The 21,654-nt window shown below is 33.9% G+C and overlaps 1 protein-coding gene across 3 annotated transcripts in view; it reads left to right on the top strand.

The window, feature by feature from the left end:
* LOC124364850 overlaps positions 1-21,010 on the top strand; it is a 35,122-nt gene extending 14,112 nt beyond the window's left edge. For 2 of the 3 annotated variants that reach the window (XM_046820637.1, XM_046820636.1), the window contains exon 2: positions 19,289-21,010. In XM_046820637.1, the coding sequence (XP_046676593.1) occupies positions 19,297-20,727 (1,431 nt within the window). In that variant the 5' untranslated portion in view covers positions 19,289-19,296 and the 3' untranslated portion in view covers positions 20,728-21,010. Of the gene's footprint in view, positions 1-358; positions 775-19,288 lie in introns of those variants that run through there. The other variant, XM_046820635.1, reaches the window with a different exon arrangement.
* Positions 21,011-21,654: the final 644 nt, after the last annotated feature.

The raw sequence follows: 21,654 nt of genomic DNA, 5'->3' as shown, positions 1-21,654 counted from the left end.
TATATATATATAAAAGCTATTATCAATATATATATATATATTGATATACATATATATATTGTTATTATATATAGTTTTTTCAATACAACGGCGGGTGTATTAAACCACGTTCTGATGATGGGTCGTCAAAATTAAACATCATGGAGGTTCCAAAATACACAGATAAACAACGAGGAAATAAATAAACACGATGTCTCAATTATTTCTAAATAAGTTTTAGAGAAAATATTCCAAACAAAGAAACCTACGCTGAACATTTATTAGAGTTTTACCATACAATTAACAGTATTGAAAACAAAATATATATTTTACTTAAACATCGCATTATACAAGAACTTACATTTGATGCTTCAGATCTATATTACATATACTCCATTAACGGAATGTCGCAACGTTTTTAATCATAAACTCAACTATGGTGAAAATATATTATTCGATAGGATTAGGAAAATAAAGAGAGAAACAGGGAGATAAGATAAGAAATATCTTCAATGGCAAGTTGGCGTGGCGTAATCAGCAGAGCGAATTATAGTTCGTTGGTTTAATGTCAATCTGCAGTCTATGAGTATCAGCCGGCCAATCACACTCGCAACAAATCATTCAGTCCAGATGTTACTGAAATAACAGAACGTTACTGGTAACACGTTATCCTGGTATTATGTTACCAACGAATAACGTTGTTACTGACACTAATACGTTATATTATACCGCCCACAACACTTGTTGAGTGTTGACAATTGTTACTTGTTTGTGAGGTTATAGAGTTAGTTTTAGGTATGTATGTAAAGAAATTTAACTAAAGAATTTTCGTAGAAAACATATATATTGTTTCCACAGATTGCAGAAAGGCTAGTTTACCTTAATGTAATGTAATACATTAAATTTCTTAATTAAATAAGTATAACAATGACATTGACATGCAGCAAAACCAACTTTTGTCTAATCCTACATTTGAGAGAAACGTTACAGTATTTATAGATTGTGTGAATAGCAGAGAGTAACCGCTTTTGTGAAATAGAGAGAAGGATTCTCCCCAGATAGGTGCACTTTGCTGCAGTACAAAATAATATCACAAAGATTGTCTGCCAGACAAGGCTACCCATATTCCACTCCCCAAATTTTTTTGAGATTTTGCCAAGAACTGGGTAGGGTACGATAAGCGGACTCGGTATTTTATATCGAAGAATGTATTCGTCGGTCGATACCTAATATTCGCATCTCAAATCCTAGACTATCAATTGATATAAAGGTATCTATAGTCCTCAATAAAAATCATATGTTTTATATTAAAATATGAATGTAATATTTACAGTGATCAAACAAGTTATTATAACAAAAATTAGGAAAACTGAAGTCTACCATATTTGCTTCTCTCACAGTTACAGTTGTTTCTTTCCCACAAATTTCACACAATGGAAAGGGGTTTTCGGTACGAGTCCAACATGTTAAAGCCACAAAAACAATATATTTTATTTATGTTTTATCATCTTTCAAAGCAATGTCGTGTAGTTTTCTAAAATAGACTGCCATTTTTAATAATTAAAATTATTTATGTAAAATTGAAATATTACCCTACGTGTATTATTTTAATGTTTACAGCTGTTGATATAGACTATTTAAGTTAATAATTCAAAATAATTAATCAGTATCGATTGATTATTTCGATGGTTATGATCAAGTAATATCGTTTGCCAATTTCGATATAAAAAACCGGGTCCGCTTATCGTACCCTACCCCCAAGAACTATCTCATACAGTTTCCTCATATTCATCACCATTTACAAATTCCTCACAAATAGTTACTTCTTTTTGTTTTTTCTTATTTCTTATCATTAATCAGTTTAAGTCATATGTTAAGATAAATCAATTTTAATATCACATCCTTCAGTTTATTAAAAACAGTTGAATAGAATGTAGACAGCTTATCAAAGCGTCCCCATCTAAAACAGGACATTTTTAAGGTAATATTATTTTAGACTTATCATAAAAATGCTATTTGTAGAACCAACGTTAAAATTAACATTTAAGAGGGGTCACAAGATCTGATCTTAACTATCTTGTGGGATGGTTTTCTTTTTTTCTCCAGAAGTATGTGGTGGTGCCGAATCCAAGAACAAAGAAAATAGAAATTCATCCATCGAGATGGTGCCCAAATTCAAGATCGCATCATGTGATTTTAACTTCAATTTTATTTTATTTATTACTGACCTAATAACAGACAGTAGATAGGGACAGATTGGGGGTAGGGTACGATAAGTGGACCCTGTTTTTTATATTGAAAAATATAATATTCAATACATAATATTCGCATCTCAAATCTTAAACTATCAATCAATATAAAAGTATAAAATCGATATAAAAGTCCTCAATAACGATCATATGTCTTAAATTTAAATATGAGTTTAATATTTATAGTGATCAAACAAATTATTATAACCAAAATTATAAAAACTTGACCATATTATTGCTCCTCTCACAGTTACAGTTGTTTCTTTCCCACAAATTTCACATAATGGGTTTTTCAGTACCAAAATGAGTCCAAAATGTTGAAACCACTAAAACATGTCTTATCATCTTTCAAAGCAATGTTGTGTACTTTTCTATAGTTTTAAATTGACTGCCATTTTAATAATAAATGTTATTTATATGTAAAATTGAGATATTACCGTACATGTATTATTTGAAAGTGTTTACAGCTGTTGATATAGGTTTTTTTGTTCAAAATAATTAATCAGTATCGATTGATTATATAGATGGTTGTGATCAAGTAATATCGTTTGCCAATTTCGATATAAAAAACCGGGTCCGCTTATCGTACCCTACCCAACTTAGTTAAAAATACAACTAAGCGTAAAGACATTGTCTATAATAATTTAGTTGAATCGTGTTGTGAATGGGATTAATGTCACCAAAAATCACAAACAAATTGATTATGAAAGTGGTTTGTTTATTGTTTTAGTAGAACCGATAGAGGCCAAGCAGTACAGTAGCTGAAACATTTTATTCTGTCATGATCATGCCGCCATCAACAAGTCATTTTGTAAATGCAACAGTGTACTTAAAGCCAATAATTACTTTATGACAACAGTTACACTTAATGCTAACAGATGGTAATAGTGGTACTCATGTTGCTATCGACGGAATGTGGCAGAAGAGAAACCATACTTCCAAACATGGGGTTATATCAGTTACTAGTGTATAAAATGGCAAAATTTTGTTTGCTCTGTATCTTAGTAAGTACTGTCCAACTTGTAGGAATGAAAAAAACATGAATATTTCTTAGGAAAGTTTGAGGTGGTAAAGCGGTGGTCAACATACAACATGTAAGATCCACCCAATTTCTGGGAGATTGAGATTGCAAGGCTTGTTCATCACAAACTATATGGTGATCTTGTTCCTATTACCAAGATTGAATGTGTTGGGCATGTGCAAAAGTTTTTAGGTACACGTTTTAGGCATTTGCGACAAACTTACAAAAATTAAACGCTGTCTGATGGTAAGCCCAGGGTGGATGTAACAAGTTGACTGATGACACTTGATAAACTACAAAAGTATTATGATAATATAGTAAGAGCCCACTTAGCCAAAACTATTGCTGATACAAAGGAGGTAGTTTGGGCCATGTCCTATTATAAGGCATCGACTGACGCTGAGCCACAGTATGGCATGGGCCCTATCGGCGATTTATGGTGTAAAAATAACATCAGAACAGCAGCACAAGGACTTCCATGTCCTGAATATAATAATAATTCTTTTCCACCACTTATAATGGCCGTTATTAACCTGTGTATTAAGGACTGTGTATAACTGCCCACTCAATTGTTTGCATGGCATAGCGCAAAATTGCAATAAAGCATACAACCAACTGATTTGGTTCAGGCTTCCAAAAGTAACATTGTAAATGGACTGTCAATAGAATTTGGTTTATTAGATGCTGTGCTGTGTAATTAAGAGGAGGTTTATAAAGTGGGAGCCAACTGTAGGTTGGACCTAAGAAAGCAAGGTGAAAAGCAGGTAAATGATGCAGAAAAAGCCTTTGAGGAGCTGAAAAAAAGAAAGGCAAGCATAACTGTGAAAAGTAGATTAGAAGATGAAGAAGTGAATGATGCGGATCCAAAGTACGTGCAGGACTCTCTTAGCAGATTATTGTAAGAGTAAACTTTATTTTTAGTAAATCAAGATTTCCAGAATACTGTGGTTTTATTTACATTAGTACCACTATTAACAAAAGTTTTCACTAGATTTATATGAAATGTCTTATGATTACCAATTTCAGTACCTCCTACAAAAAAGTGGTTTGTATATTTATTACTTTTTATTTAAAAATTTTGTTATACAATATTTGTACAACATTTTGAAACAGCCAAAGCAACACATAACTCTTCCAACAATTTTTTAACATTTTCTAATTAACACTTTTTCAATTTCAGCTGGTAAACTAAGACATTCTTGACCTTTTTTTAATTTTGCAAATTCATTTCTTATTGTTAGTAAAGGTGTGTAAGAAAAGCTGTGAAAGGTTCAGTAATACTAGATTATGTTTAAAGAAGTTATGTAAGTACGTAAAAAGTACTAATTGTATCATGGTTTACATAAGGCATATTGTGTCACCTTAAGAGACGGCAGTCGTTAAAGGACCTTGACTCTTTCCTGTAAAAACAATGTTAAAATTTAAACGATTTATACTCATATCATTTATCATATCAATTTTTTCTATTATTTTGATAAAAGAAAAGTCAAAATTATCCAATAATTTTATTTTTCACACAAATACTGTTTTCCAATAAGAAGAGCTCCTCCTTCAATGAAATCAACTAATATCTTTATTTATGAAAAAGGTTTAAGATTTAATTTGATACACTTGTAAATTTTGTTTACAAATGGTGTTAGTAGTGCTTCAGCGGAGGTGGAGTTGTAAAAAGTACAATAATTCTCTTTATTTTACATGGGAGTAATCTTAAAACTGAATATTTTATTTATTTAACTTTCGACAGTATGCATCTTTATGAAGAGTATGTTTGAACAAGGGACTAATTGTTTACAAAAGAATTATTGTGCTGCAGTTAAGATTCAACAGCATTCACTATCACTAATCATGTCTATAACTAGCTATCTTATCTTTGCTTAACTTATTTATTGATTTTGACATTTGATGAAGTATAAATTTAAAAAAAAAACAACAAACAATGGTCTACAACTATGTTAGTTACTCTTTGCACTATCCTCTGTTATACTCTACACATCCCAACAATGTTTTCAGTCATCCTCATGATATTCCGCCGGATCGTACATTCGTTTCAACAATAACACTGTTTCCTTAGCCTCAAGATAGCAATAGATGTACATGTTTTATTTCATAGGCTTCCGCGGCTGCTTTCATGAATGTTATTTAACATTGCCAATTTTCACTATATCGCTAACACAATAACAGTCAAGGTGATTTTGGTATTACTGTGGAGGTATTATATTTACAATCCTGAAGAATAGTTTTGAATTGCTTATTGTATATTTACACTTGAATACAAACAAATAAATATAAATTGAAAATCCATAACTCTTAAGTACTTAGAATCTCACAGCATTTATTCTTTCATCATGCATAGAACTGTAGGTATTTGTATATTTAAAATCTTATTTTATACAGTAGATTGTCAGTTTATATATTAATAAGTTTCTCATTGATATAAATAAATAAATCTTTATTTGTCGTTCAAATTCTTACAATCATTGTTAATGTCATATTGCAGCCTAGGGCATGGTCAAAATAAAACAATTTGGTAATTATCATATTAACGGTCGGAGCGGAAAAATACGAGTTTTGCGATATTAACTTATTGGAATCGTCCTACAGAACAAAAAAAATATAAGGTTTGATGGGGTGGAAATGAGAAATAACGAAGTTCTAGAACATAAAAAATGTAACAACATTCAACCTCTTGATGGCGTCATCGGATGCGTCGCCATCTTTGCAAACGTAAATGAAAAATAATACTGAAATGAGCAGAATTTTGATCCAAATGAACAATGTTTTTCTTAATTTCGAACTACAAATTAATTACTTGTTACCGAAATGAGACGAGTGCCTCCGGCCATCAGCGCGGGGCAGCACCGAAGAAAAAAAATGAAAGAAAAAGATCCCTCGAGATAGTACCTATCAGTAAAATATCAAATTCTAGAGGGGCTGATCAGAAATATAAATTGAAATGTAATGCAAAGGCAATTATGTAAAGTGAAAAATCTTAATATATCATGAAAAACTGTAATATAAATATATAGATGGATATTAACAGAGAACACTTACCATTAGTGTGTTGGCGGATATAGCTGAGCAGCAGCAACAAAAGAGTGGTTTTTTTTTAAATTGCAACATTTATTAAAACTTCTTTTTTTACTACTTTTTCTAATTTTCCTATCGCAACGAAACAACAAAGTCTCCCGGTTTAAAAACAACACGCGACCGCACAACGAACAAATACACTCATTATTAAAAATTCCATGTTCAATTAAAAAGGAAATAATTTCGTTTCGGTTAAAACGTAAACTCTTTACGTGCCCTACTAAACACTCTGAGACACACAATTCACTAGGGTTGGTCGAACTTGTGGATGGTTGATTCATAATTGAAACGCACTCACTCAATCCAACCTACTGAACACGATATCTTGTGAAGCACTGACTCATGCCCTGGAGAACTCAGATAACAGATAAGCTATCAGTCCCGGCCGCAGATAATATTCAAGTAAACAGATTATCCAGACACAGCACACAAACTGAACATTAAAACATTAGAAACTTAACTACTTATAAATATACCCTCTAAAATCATGTTATTTATCATTTGCACCCCCTAGTACTATATATATTTTTTGTTCAGTAGGATGAGCAGAATACGTTGATAACGTCAAATTCGTGATTTGCCGCCTCGGCCTTTAATCTTATAATATCCAACAATTTTATCAAAATAATTTAAACTTAAACTAACATTAAAAAAAGAAAAAAAAACAGTGCTTTAGTAACATAAATTAGTCAGTGATGGTTAATTTTAAATAAACTAGGCCTAGATTTATAAATTAAACAGTAAATAAACAGTTGTCAAAATTTACATATAAAAAGTATTATATATTTAAAATATAATGTTTTTTAATTCTAAAAACTCGTCTAAACTATAGAAAGGGTGTTTCAAAAGCCAACTATGAAAAAGCTTAGTGAAGGTTTTATGTGGATACTTATTTACCAGAGGTTCCAAAAAATTATAGATTTCCAGCGATGTCACCATGTGACTATTTAAGGTTTTACTGAGGCGGTGATAACCAATTGCAGCATTGTTTTTAGTTCTTGTATTGTATGAATGAATTTCGTTGTTAAATTTTTAAAAAATTGGATTTTTTATAATATAATTAATTAAATCAAATATATACATATATATAGATTGATAACCGTTTGAATCTCTAACAGAATAAAAAGTGGCTTACAATGTTCCAGCGGTTGAGTTAGTCATTACTCTAATAGCTTTTTTTGAAGAATTAAGATGTCTTCAGTTCCTGAGCAGTTGCCCCAAAATATTAAACCATATCGAAAAACTGCTTGGAAATACGTAAAATAGGCAGTCCCTCACATAGTTTTTAGGAACAGCACTCTTAAGGCGACCTAACAGGTAAATAACTCTAGAAAGCCTCTTGCTTAAATATTCTGTGTGTTGGTTCCAGTTTAGTTGGTTATCTAATATACATTCCTAAAAATTTTACATTGGAGCTAAAACTATTTTCAAGAGGGGCCAAATAAGGTTTCAAGCTAAAAATTATATTTTGTGTCTTTTCTTCATTTAAAAGAAATCCATCAAATCGAAACCACTGGGAAGCACCTATTAAGGTTTCATCTGAAAAACCTTTAAGAGTTCTCCAATGTTATTTGCAATGTTAATAAAAGTTGTATCATCAGCGTAAAGTATTGTTTTAGCTGTCACTGAAAAAGGTAGATGATTTATACTGATTAAAAACAGAAGTGGTCCAAGGACAGAGCCCTGTGGGACACCATATTTTACTGTAATGTCCTTGGACCTTACCCCATTGATGGTAACTATCTGTTGTTGATCATGTAAATAAGACTTGAAAAATTTTAATGTAGGATCTGAAAACCCATAATAATTTAGCTTTGTGATAAGATTACAGTGGTTAACACAATCAAAGGCTTTGCCCAGGTCACAGAAGGTGGCCCGAGCAAAAGCCTTATTTTCAAATACTTGATTAATTTGTCTAATCAAATCATCTATTGCATCAACAGTAGATTTAGTCTTTCTAAAACCAAATTGAGATGCATTTAAAAGATAATTGCTCTCCAAAAAATCAACAATCTGTTCGTAGACCAGCGTTTCAGTTTTGATAGGACTGGAACAACAGAAATGGGACGATAGCTGACAGGCTCATCCTTCGGACCCTTTTTATATATTGGGCAAATTCTGGAAACGTTAATTTTCTAGGAAACACCCTCTTTTAGTAATTGGTTGATACAGGTTGCAAGAGGATTTACCAAACTTAAAGCTATTTTTTTAAATAAGTTATTTGACATATCGTAAAAATCAAGGTTGTCAGAATTTTTCATTTTTTTTAATGGCTTTCAAAACGTTCTCTGGAGTTATACTTTTCCAAGAAAAATACTGGTTAGACACAATACCTGGCAGCAACTCATGACTTTGAACATTATTTACAGATGCTTTTATGTTTCGTTTAACTTCATTTACAGAATTTACAAAATAATTATTGAAAGTATCAGGATCAATGTTGGTTTTGAAATTATTAACTTGAACATTATTATTTTTTATAATACGCCAGGCCGATTTGCATTTATTACTACTTTGCTCTATATAATTTACACTACATGCTAGTTTTGTTTCTTTTATGGACTTTTTATACTGATATTTTAATTCATTATAATTATGATTGCTCTTTATCAAGTCACTAAGAAACAATAGTTTTCTTTCATTTTCCTTAAATTGTCAGTATACCACATTTTATTAATTTTTTTGGATAATTGTTCGGTTTTAATTTTTTTTTAATACTTTGAAAATATTTATATTGTTAATGATAACAGTAAACAGAGACTCAAACATGTATTCCGCACCCTTGAACACAGATTTTCAAAATCACATTGAGGGATAAACAATTTAATGGGATAGTCAGTTCTAGAATTATTGTAATCGTTTTCAGTAAATTTTCTATTTTTCATCCTAATGTTGACAGTGATACCATCATGATTAGAGAATGGGAATTTGAACGTACTGACAGAGGCTGTCTTAAGAGAACGTTTTCTTATAAAGACATTATCTAGACAATTGTTTCCTCTAGTTGGTGCATTATTTAAATAGTAAAAATCATGCTGTCTTAAGATATTAAGCAGTTTACTAACTGTTTCAGTGTTTTTTGTAACATCAAAGCAAATATTAACATCGCCTTCCAATATAATATCACAAAATTAGTCTTTTGCGTAATACATGACAGCAATGTGTCAAGAGTGCATAAAAATATATTGGGGTCACCATTTGGAGAATGATAAAAAGATACTTTCAATATGTTAAGATCATCAATAAAAATAACAGAGGCTTCAAAGTTTAATTCATCACAAAATCCACTAATGTCCCACTCCCTAGATTGAAATTTACCATTTACAAATATGGATGTCCCCTCTAATGTGGTTCTGTCTGCAATATGCAGCTGCACAGTAATAATTATCCGGAAATGATAATTTAATTTCATCATTTCCAAGCCAGTGTTCTGACAGGCAGATTATATGCACATTAGGCATACTAATAAAAAACTTGCTAAGACATCAATTTTATTTTTTTAAATATTATATTAAACTCTATGAAGTGCTGGTTAGATGGATTTCCAGGAAGAGTGCGGAGTTCAGTGATTGAGCTAGTTCCTGTTTTACACTGGCTAAATTGCTAACTTATTAATAGTTGGGTTAGGTGAAAAGACGTGATTACTTAAATGTACAGAATACAGAAATCTTTATTCGTATACATGGAGTACAGAATTGTGTCAATATAATTTAATTGTACAATCAGGTATTTAAAAATTCTTCTAGGGTGTAATATGGTTTCTGCAGCAGCCAGGCCTTGAGTGCTGTCTTGAAGTACTTCTCATCTCTGCGTCTCTTGAGGTCCTCTGGAAGATGATTGAAAAGTTTTCTCCCCATGTATGTAGGTTTCTTTTCAAATAGGGTCAGGTGGTGTGTGGGGAGGGCATAGTCACAGGCGTTTCTGGTGTCATAGCTGTGTGTGTCACCTAGCTGGTCAGGTTTCTGAGCTATTGTGAAGCAGATGGTCTCGCAGATGTAGAGTGAGACAGCTGTCAAGATCGCTAGTTCTCCAAATGCCTGACGGCATGAGTCTTGAGGAGTCAGTCCCGCAAGAATTCGAATTGCTTTCTTTTGTAGAACCAGAACCCGCTCCCTGTTTCTTACTGAGGAGTTGCCCCACACAAGTAGTCCGTACCTCAGATGAGATTCAAAAAGAGAGAAGTATGCTGTCCTGGTAGTATCATTGTTACAAGTACTATTTATTCTTTTAAGAGCATAGATACTAGAGTTGAGCTTGCTGCAAAGACCATCAATGTGTGAGTTCCAAGAGATATTGTCATCTATTGTTATGCCGAGATACTTGGCTTCATTATCTTGGATTATTTCAGGTAAGCCATAGTAATCATTGGTTCTTCGGCCTTTCCATATTAATTGTTGTGTTTTGCTCTCATTAAGAACTAGGTCATTATGTTGGCAGTATTGCTTTGTCATATTCAGGGCTATAAATGAATTTATTTCAAGAGATTCTGTGTCTTTTTTTGCAATAAGAAGAGCGGTGTCATCTGCATATAACATAGCTTGGGCCCAGTCAAGAAGATAGCTTGGTAGGTCATTTGTCAGCAATATGAAGAGCACTGGTCCAAGTATAGATCCCTGAGGTACACCTCTAGTGATTGGGAGTAAGGTTGATCTTGCTTTATGGGATGTGTTGTTTCTGGTATAATTTACTTCCACTAGTTGCTGTCGATCTTTCAGGTAACTAGCAAGCCAGTCATGTGATGCTCCCCTAATGCCCATATTCCCTACTTTTTGAAGCAGTAGAGAGTGGTTTAGGCAATCAAAAGCCTTGCTGAAGTCTAGTAGCATGGCGGTTACTGTTGTACCTTCTTCAAGTTTGTCGATAATAAACTCTGTCAGTTGAACTATAGCCGTGGTGGTGGATCTTCCTCGTAAGAAGCCATGCTGTTGAGGCGTCAAGATGTTTTGAGTAGTCAGATGTGCTGTCAATTGATTCAGAAAGATTTTTTCAATTACTTTTGATATCGTTGGAAGAATCGATATAGGTCTATAGTTTTCCACTGATGTTGTATTGCCTTTCTTGTGTTTAGGAAATACTTTTGCAAGTTTCAATTTCATAGGAAAGACACCTTGTGAAAACGACAGGTTAATTATGTGACATAAGGGATTTGCTATTTCATCCTTACAGTGTTTTAGGAGTGTGGAAGAGACTTCATCGACACCTGCGGCTGGTTTCGATTTAAGGGATGTGAGTATATGAAGGACTTCTTCCGGTGTGGTTGAGAGTGGGATGAAGTCAGGTACATCGCCATAGTCTTTCCATGTTGTTAGCTGACTATTTATGGCCTGGTTAGCGTTACAGAGAGTGATGTCAGCTATTTTTGTAAAGTAATGGTTGAAGTGTTCAGTTATTTCCAAAGGGTTCTGGATCAGTTTTTCATTGATTATAAGTTTAAGTGGTTCGTCCTTTTTACTGTTATTGCATTTTTCGTAGTTAATAACCTCCCAAACAGCCCTTTGTTTGTTATGTGAGTTATTAATGAAGTCTGAGGTTGACTGTTTCCTCAGTTTTTTCAAGTAGAGGTCATAGTTCTTTTTTCTGATAGCTGTTTCTATTTTATCACCCTCACTGCCAGTTGTTAATTCCATTTCCAGGGATCTTAGAAAATGTTTTCTCAACCTTTCAGATTCTTCATTGGTTGCTTTGAATTTTGATTTTATTTTCGGGCGGGATTTTTTGTGTGGACATGTTGCATTAAGAGTTTGGATGAGTATTTCATGAAAATATTCATAGGATTCTTCCACAGAAGGGGAGTTATATACATTTTGCAATGTCCCTAAATGAAGCAGGTTTTTGAAGTAATCTAGGTTTTTCTTTGAGAAATGTCTATTGGTTAAAATGGGCAAAGGTAATTTTTTGTTCGGAATACTAGCTGAGCAGAGCTGAGCTTTGTGGTCTGATAGGCCAGTGATAATTAAATCAGCGTCAATTTTACCTATGTCAAGGTTAGAGCAGACAAAGTCAATTGATGATTTAGAGTTCAGAGTTACTCTAGTGGGTGGGAGATCTATCCTGGTGATGTTATGACTGGCCAACATGTCTTTAAGTTTTTGGTTTTTATAGTCATGATTCAGCCCATCTACATTAATGTCACCCATGATTATAGTAGGACATTTCCATGTTGGAATAAGGTCCAGAGTACTAGATAAAATGTCAAGGGCATTGTCAAGGTTTCCACTTGGTGGTCTGTAGACTCCAATTATATAGATTGTGGTTTTGCCAATAGTCACATGTACTACGTGAGTTTCACACGTAAGTTCACAAGCAAGCTCAGCTGTTAAATTGTGTACTTGGTTTCCTAGTGTTTCACTGGAAAAAATTGCTACACCTCCTTTTCTGCAGGTATGCCGAGAGAAGCCTCCTATTAAGTTGTAGCCTGGCAGTCTAGTACTTGAGAGCTGGTACTCTTTAAGACCGTGCTCTGACAAGATTACCAGGTCAGGTGAATGAAGTTCTAGAATGTGTGTCAATCTGTTAATTTTCCCACCTAAGCAGTCTATGTTTTGATGAAATATCCTTAGTTGATTTCCTTGGTCAATAAGGTTGTGATTAGTTTTTCTCTGCTTTTTTTTGGGAGTGAGGGTTTCTAAAAAACTATTTTCAAGAGTGTTTGCAGGATCAGCTTCTGAGTGGGAGGAGGAGATTTGCACAGGAGCGGAGTGTGATCTGGTGAGAGTAGTTGTTATTTATGTTTTTGTAAAACTCTATGTGTCTATTAAAAAATGCTTCTATGTCTTCACCATTGGGACGGATCTTTGCAGTTGATGGTGGGTATTGTATCTGTGTTAAATGAAGAGTGCAGTTCAGTTTTTTCTGAGTGGTTTGTCTGGCTCCAACTATGTCAATTTCCGTAGAACAGTTAGGTTGTTCTGGAAGGGGTGTTATATCATTCAGTTTTTTATAAGTGGTTTGTCTGGCTCCAACTATGTCAATTTCCGTAGAACAGTTAGGTTGTTCTGGAAGGGGTGTTATATCATTCAGTTTTTTATAAGTGGTTTGTCTGGCTCCAACTATGTCAATTTCTGTAGAATATTCAGGTTGTTCTGGAAGGGGTGTTGTATAATTCAGTTTTTTATGAGTGGTTTGTCTGGCTCCAACTGTGTCAATTTTAGTGTTGTATTTGGCTGCCTGAAGCGAGATGCTAAAAGCAGTCTTTTTCCTATCAGAAAAAACTTGTTTTGGCACAAAATGTCTTGTTTTTGACGTTCTTGGACCAGATATATGTGTGTTAATTCCTGGTGCAGTCAATTCACTTGCGCTGGGGAGTTTAGATAAATTTAGAGTCTTAAACTGTTCTTGTAGTTCTTTAACAACGTCCTCCATTCGATCTTGTCTCGTCTTCACTTGAGCTAATTCTGTCAGAGCGAGGCTGCTGGAGTTAATGACAGGTGTTTCTTCATGGACTGTTTGAGTTCCTATGTCTTTGAGCATTTTGGTATCTTGAAATTGATCTGACTTTTCAATCTTGTTAAAACTTAGTTTTAAATCTGTATAATTATTGTGTTCTATCACGTTTAGTTTTTTTGTCAGATGTTGGTTTAATTTTTCAAGATCCAGTATTTTTTTCTTTTGTTCATCTAGTGAAAAGGTTTGCATTCTGTCATTCTCTTCAAATAAGTTTTGTAATTCTAATCTGTGCTGTTTTTCCTTTTCCAGTTGAGCCAATGTTTCATGCAATTTTTCCTGCAGGGTTTCTATTTTGTGCAAAAATGTGTTTTCTTGTTCAGTCATTTCTTCCAGCTTCAACTCCAACCCTGCAAAAGTATCTTCTAATGAGGATTTTTGTTTTGACAATATCTGAATGTCTCTTTTAAGATTATTGTTCTCCTTCAGTAGGAAGTTGCCAGCTTCAGCCGCTATGGTCAAAGAGGTTTCCATGTCTGTTTCTTCTAGATCTTCATATTTTTGGACACTTTGTCTGACCATTTCTAGCTCCTCTGCCAAGCTGGAAGTTGTTGAGATTTTCTCCTGATGTTGATGACCATGTTCAGCAATTTTAGGTGCAGGCCCTGGTGACTGACCATTTGTTTTGATGTGATCCTGTTTAGTGGGTAGAATCAGGGATGCTGATGTTGTATTACAGTTTTTACATGTCCAGTGGTCGATTTCCTCTTTATTCATTTTTTTCAAATGTTTTTCAGCAATGTTTACACATCCAGCATGGTACCATAGGTTGCAGGGACCAGTACAATAGATACCAGAGAATTTTACACCTATACTACAAATACCACAGGGATATTTAGGTCCGGATGTAGTCTTGTTCTTGGACATTTTTGAGAATTATTTACTTATGTCAGGAAAATAATTGAAAATAAAAATTGTTAATATTTTAGAAAGAGGAAGTCAGTTGTCGGATTGAGTGAGATATCAAGTTGGCAGTGGCAGTGCCTGAGGCAGAGTAGTTGTGTGCACTGTCAGCAACTGCTGGGTCACTGCTCCCGTCTGTGACCTTCTCACTCTGTACTTTCTGCTGTATAGCAGGTGTGAGCTGGAGTCTATCACACAATCTAATACATCACCACTTTTTTTGAGTTGGCTATTCTAGTGACGTCATTAAGATATGTGGGAAACAGCTACTTGTCCGTAGGCTTTCCAATTGTGGTTTAATTGTCAGAGTATAAATGAATGAATTACTGTATATTATTTGATTTAGATGTGCTAATCAACTGCTTTGTCAGATAGTGAAAAAATGAGAGAAGTTTGTCAAAAATATATAGACCTAAAAACTCTTGATTAAATGGCAATCAAGTGCCGTGTCAATAGTATGAGTACAGCAGCTGGCTGTATTGCTGTAGGTCAGCGCTGACAATGCTGACACGGTGTCTGGGTCACTGGTCTAGTTACAGGTGGCCAAGCAGCTGTGTGCCAACGCTGTATGATGTGGAATATCACTGTTAGTTTGTGACTTGGCAGTGACGTCACTGTTATTTAGTTATTTCATAGATGTGTAATACATGAATTATATTTCATATTATTTTAAATCTTAAAAGGCTTATAAGTTTGGAGTGAATAATATAGTTGTGTGAAGTGTTATGCTTGATTATTGAAAGTCTTTAACTTGGCTTAATCTTGATAGTTTACTTGCTTGCTAGTGTTCAGTATTTAATTCAAGTTTCATGATAAAGTTCTGAAGCTTCCATGAAAGAAAATATTTGTTGTTTTAACTTACATGAGATCCAAGGTAAGTATTGTGCACAAGTAAATAATATTTTGTTGTGTTATTACCACTTAAAATACACATTTTTCTTGGAGTTCACTGTAATGTGACTGTAGTCAGTCAGCCATGTTGTTGTAATGTATTAAACTAGTATCTACAGAAGAAATGTTCCGAAACGTGTCTTGCAGTGTAGTATCAGCCACATTGACTTCTAGCACATCATTTGATATAGAAGCATTTAGAGCATTAGAGTATTTAGTAGTGGTTTGAGTCAAGTGTAAAGAAATTTCACACTTCAGTTTTGCAACAAAATCAGAGTGCATCAGTCCATTTATAAGTTTACCAGCAGATGTTTCGTCAGTTGTAACTATCTTGACAGAGGTATTTGAAGCTTTTTGAAAGAGAATAAGATTAGCCACAAAATGTTCTATGGTAATGTGGTCCCGTACACATCCCATTGGAGAGCAGACCAGTGTTCTTAGTTTTCTTCTTTTAAAATCTTCCGTTAGTTTAGAGAAAGTGGTATCATAATCACACTTTTCTGGCTTTTGATGATATATTTTTTTGTCACCAGACCGTAAACAGATGCTCAAAACCTGGTTGTCTGATAAGTCAAAAAATCGTTGAGACAATGTGACTGGGTGGGTTTCCCGAAACGGTCTTTAAATACCAGCGCAACCCCTGCACTCATATGTTTATCATCACAGAGGTCAGCGGAGATACAGTGGGCAAAGCCAACTGTTTGGTCATGACTAAACTCATCCATTAAGTCATTCATGTCAGCCTCAATTACATTGATGAGTTCACAAACTGACTTGTTACTGGATTCAACTTGATTGTGTGAGTTACCAATAGAATGTGTGTTTGCCATAACACCTTTTAAATCACCAATGTGCACTTCCAAACTCTGCTGTTCCTTTTCTGGAAATACATTTTTCAGAATGTTCATAATTAAATAGCCTAGTTTAGTCCTCTCTCTGCCACTAAGGTGAAGGTCATGTCTGATAAAATGAAATCGTTTTAGTCTGTATAAGTCAATAAGATAGGTATATTTTATACGAAACACCAGTTCTCAAATGTAATTATTAAGAAGGTCAATAGTGTTGTGTACTGGGCTGAATATGTCTTGGTCATATCTTCTTGGAACTGTGGTTATTATTACAGGCTTGTTCTTGCTTAAAGTAATTAGATCACTTTCCGGTGGTTTATATATTGAGGAGACATCACTTTGTAGAACATCATTAGTTCCCCCCCAAAAGAACTATGGCATCATCTGTTGATGACAATGCTGCTTCTGTCACTTGGAGAAGACGAGCGTTTGGCATTACACATCCCACGGCTTTGATTTCGTTTTGATTTGCCCTTTCAATACCTTGAGCCACTTCACACCCCTGGCTCTGGCTGTCTCTGAATAAGCTGCCAATTTAATTTTTTCCCCAAAAGTTATTTTTTGTCTTGATTGAATTATTTTCTTATTTTTAAATTTGGTTTGGGTTTTTGTTTCTTGTAAGTTAAATGTTTTCTTTTCTATAGTTTGTTGTAAATCATGATTACATAAGATTTAATAATTATTTTATTTTGATATTGCTGTATTCTTTAGCTGAGGTAACCTTTTTAGGTTAGTACCATTATTATTTTTGTTTCTTCTAGAAACTGCTAAGGTCCACTTATTTTCTGAATGTTTTCTTGTGACTTATGTTGTTGTACTTAATTTTTAAGAGGATCTGTTGTGTTATGTGTTGTTAATTTGTAAAGTTCTTGGTTTTTCAGAAGTATCTTACCATAATTATCTTATAAGATTTTATTGCTAAATTTGGAGATTATCAGCTCCTGTATGGCAGATTTACCCAAACTCAGGCACCGATTCTTATGATTAATGCAAGCTGGGCACGCTTTGTCAAAATTTACCATTCAGTGGGAGGTGCTAAGGCTTGTGTTAGGATCTCAGGATGTAAAGTAAAAACTTCACCTGTTAAGGCAGAAGCAATAGCATCAGTTACCAAGAGCATGTATACACCGCAGTCAATGCTGTTGTTTTGTTAAGCGGTCAGCCCTTTGATTAAAGGAAAGACTGTTGTTGGGTCTAGATAAGTACTGATTCTTTTAGAGATCTTCGCATGTTCAAGATTCAAATCACTTCCTGAGTCAAAATGATAAAAGTTCTTTTGTTTTTTATCAAGCACTAAAAGGCTCCAGTGGGATCCAGAACCACCAGTATTTTGGATTTCTGACGAATTATTTACTGGAAAGAAAATAAAGTCTTTATTTTGCAAACAAATGGGTTCAATAATTTCTCTATATTCTTCAAGAGTTTTTATTGCTAATGTTATTAAAGGACTGACAAAGTAAAACTCATCATTTTGGAGTGCATTGTTCAAGAGATCATAGTAGATTTGAACCGCATCATCTGGTTTGAACCCATTCGGACTCTAGCAAAGATTCACGGATGTTCATTTTTTCATTTTGTGAAGCTGAAGGATTGGGTTTATTGTTATGCTTATTATTCATTTTAGCTGAATCTTCAACTACTGTACTTTGAAGAGTTAGTGTGTCAGGAGTATGTTTTTGATTTAAATTCTTGGTTTCCATTGTGACGTTGTTAAAACTATGAGGTGTTTGTGGAGTCTTTGGTGTAGACAAAGACTTTTTTTTGCTTCCACTTGTTTTGGTTTGTATGTTTTTCGAGGTAGTTTGTCCATTACAGTTTTGGGCTTTGCGAATTTGATCCAAAGCCAGGATGAATTTGGCATTCTTTTCTCTCTGGATTCCATATTTAATTTTAAATTCCTCATACAGATAAATGTTAGTTTGATTGCATTTTGAAGTTTTGTTCGTTAAAAAAAAATTGCACGAAAATATCTATATTTATTGTTTTTGTGTTCAATTTTATCTATTTGAGCTGGCAAAGGAGGATAACCACGGACAGCAGCAAACACAAAATCCCCTTCTTTTAAGTCATTTGTATTTTTCACCACCATTATAGTGAATAGATAAAGTTCAGATTTACAGGCAGGTGTCACAAAAAACATAGTTATTTAGAAAAGTATGAAAACCGTTTAGCCATATTCTGCCTCAACATATTACACCAAATAAATCAATGAATCAGATATATTGGTGGGCACAGCAGTCAGTTAAAGATCGTGATAATAGTAGTTGACCTTGAGCTGTTATTGTCTGCCTACTAGATCCTACCTATCTACCAGCAGACAGATTAGGTAAACAGGTACAGCTGACCGATAGTGCAATCTATTATACTCTGCTCACAAATTGCCTGTTACTACTGGAGTCATGTCAGTATGCCACTTCCTGCCAGTAACCATTTGATTATTAAATATTATTATTATTTGTTCTTCACAAACTACTTTTCAAATAACAATTCCAATAGTGAGTGTTACTGTTAATGGTTAAACTGTGATAATGGTTAGACTGTCTCAAAACTCTTTAGTTCACTATTAAAATTTTGCTTACAACCATGTGGTTTTATCTCCTAGAAGAGTGAGTAGCATATATCTTATTGTAAATTTTACATAGTTTATATTTAAATAAAATTTAATTGCCCTGTGATGAGTTTATACTTATACCAAACTTTTAGTCCACTTGTAACTATGCTATAGCTTTGTGTAAACTGAAAAAATCAGTAACTATGATACTGTCACTCCCAAATTGTCTTATTATGTATTCCAATATATATACAATAAATTAATCTAGTACATATGTGGATAAAATAATGTATAGACTACAATTTATACATTCCAGGGGACGCAATGGACTCACTTCCATTGGAAGCATTGGAGGTAGTTGCAGAGCACCTGACACCCTCCGAGCTGGCAGCATGTTGTGCCGTCAGTATAGGCTGGAGGGATGCCTTCAACCAGGACAGATTGTGGAAGCCACATTGTAACAAGGACACAGCAAAGTACCTAGAGACTGCGGAGTGTAGAGTGGAGCCGAGGTTTGAGTCTCCGGAATCGGAGGACAGCACGCTGAATCCTATCTGTTGCTGGCGGATGTCTTACTTGCGAGAGACCCACCTGCAGAACAACTGGAGGCATGGTAGATCCATCAAGGACAAAGTACATATCACAGAGAACTTACAAGACTCGTTCTACTTCTTTGTCTCTGACGATTATGTACTCGTGTCAAGTGAAAGAAAAGTTATGTTGTGGAACGTTAGAGGTTCTCCAGTTTATGTAAGAGACCCAATGAATTTACTATTTGAATCAGAAGGGTACATGTTCGTACAAATGATCAACCCCAACATTATGTTGATTGTCCAAGGATTATCTGTACAAATTTACTGTTTTAAATCTATTTTAGACGAAAGTTGGGAATTAAAACACATTTTCTTTCTTGACGGAACTGAAAGTGTTTCATCTAGCGAGGCGGTTAGTCTTATGTCCGTTAGATCGAAATATGCTTTTATTCATGATGCTCCAATTGTTTTAGGCAGCATATTCATTGGTTACACCTCAGAGGACCCTAACGTCTTACACATTTGGAATGTTCAGGAAGGAAAAAAGTTAAGGACAGTTGAGTGCAAGATTACATCGGCTCCGTATAACAAGATATGGGCCATTGTTAAATCTGATAAACCAACTTTAGACATTGTAGTGATTGTCAGGAATTGTTTCAATTCTAAAGACACGTTTCACATTTACATCTACAGTTTGAAACGTTTGGATTTCCTCCCTTTCCACGAAACACATGATATACCTGACTATTTTACACGTCATATGAAATGTGTGTTACAAGGGAGATTTCTTGCTGTTACTGTCAATGGTCCACTCTTCATATATAACTACCTGACGTCACAGCTAGTACATACGATATCAACTACGACCAGCTGTGATGTCTTTGCTGTCAACAATCACATTTTGTTCTCTGAACAACAAATGTTTTACAAGATTTTCAATACAAATACTTTAGAACTTAAAAATATAACGGTGACCAACAATACAGAAGTTCCTACAATATATGATTTTGGAGAAATTTTATTCGGGAAGTTTTTTTACACATTAGATCGTCCCAGGAATGAACAAGTATGGGTAATTGGAGATAACCCAATGTCAGAAAAAGTGACATGGTTAGGATGTTTAAAATATGACAAACACAGTAAAATTAACAAATCAAATACAAAATTAATTGTTGTACCATCATTCCATGAAAATTATTTTATATATGAAAATTTTTGGTAATGTTTAAAAAAACTATTAATGCACAGTGTTATTGTTATATGTTAATGGTACAGTTCAGTGTACGAGAATATTTTACCTTCATAGTGCGTGTTGGTTCATAGTATTAAGATTATATAATATATCATACTTGATGTTGTCTGAACAGTATTCCTAAATTTTAACTTTTACTGTCTTTCAGTACATAAGACTACAGAATAAACCAAGTTATAATTTTTAATTAAGTAAGACATGTTCATTCACTTGGCCAAGACTTCATAAATATAGAGAACAAGTAGTTGTCAGGTACAACTCTATTTTCTTTAAATAGCAGCCCACTGCCCCATGTTAAAGATATTAAGCACATATTTATGTTAAGGATTTTCCACCTGATGAGAAATGCAGAGTTTAATCCTTGAAATGTAGTGTTATAAAGTTTGTAACTATGGCATATGTCCAAAAATCTATTATCATTTAGGCTACATGTGTTACTAATATCAAATGTTAAAATTTCATATGATTTGTACTCTGCTACAAAATGTATTAATTCTGCTTTCTTTTTTTTTTTTTTTTTTTTTTTTTTTTTTCAAAAGCTTTATTTCTGGTTCAATTACTACAAGTAAATAATTATACACAGAAGTTTGAATCATAGGAGAACAGAAGAACATAGAAAATATTAACATTAGTGGGTTTGCTCCAATGGAGACACCCTATAAACATAATTACAGTTAAACAGAAAATAAACAATAAAAATTAGTACTTGACAAACAATGTAAGTTTCAAATTATAATAAAATGTCTTGAACAAGACGTGCTTTCAGTCTTCTGTTGACAGTTCTTTGGCCAATGTTTAAAATGGACAGCACCTGTTGATTGGTCCAGAGTTTCTAGAAAATGTAGCACTTAGTTTTCGGATGTAGTCACAGATGGTCGGAATTTCTAAATTCATTTT

The sequence above is a fragment of the Homalodisca vitripennis genome, chromosome 6 (genome assembly GCF_021130785.1).
Source record: "Homalodisca vitripennis isolate AUS2020 chromosome 6, UT_GWSS_2.1, whole genome shotgun sequence".
In the NCBI taxonomy this organism is placed as follows: domain Eukaryota; kingdom Metazoa; phylum Arthropoda; class Insecta; order Hemiptera; family Cicadellidae; genus Homalodisca; species Homalodisca vitripennis.
This window is presented reverse-complemented; position numbering and strand designations above follow the sequence as displayed.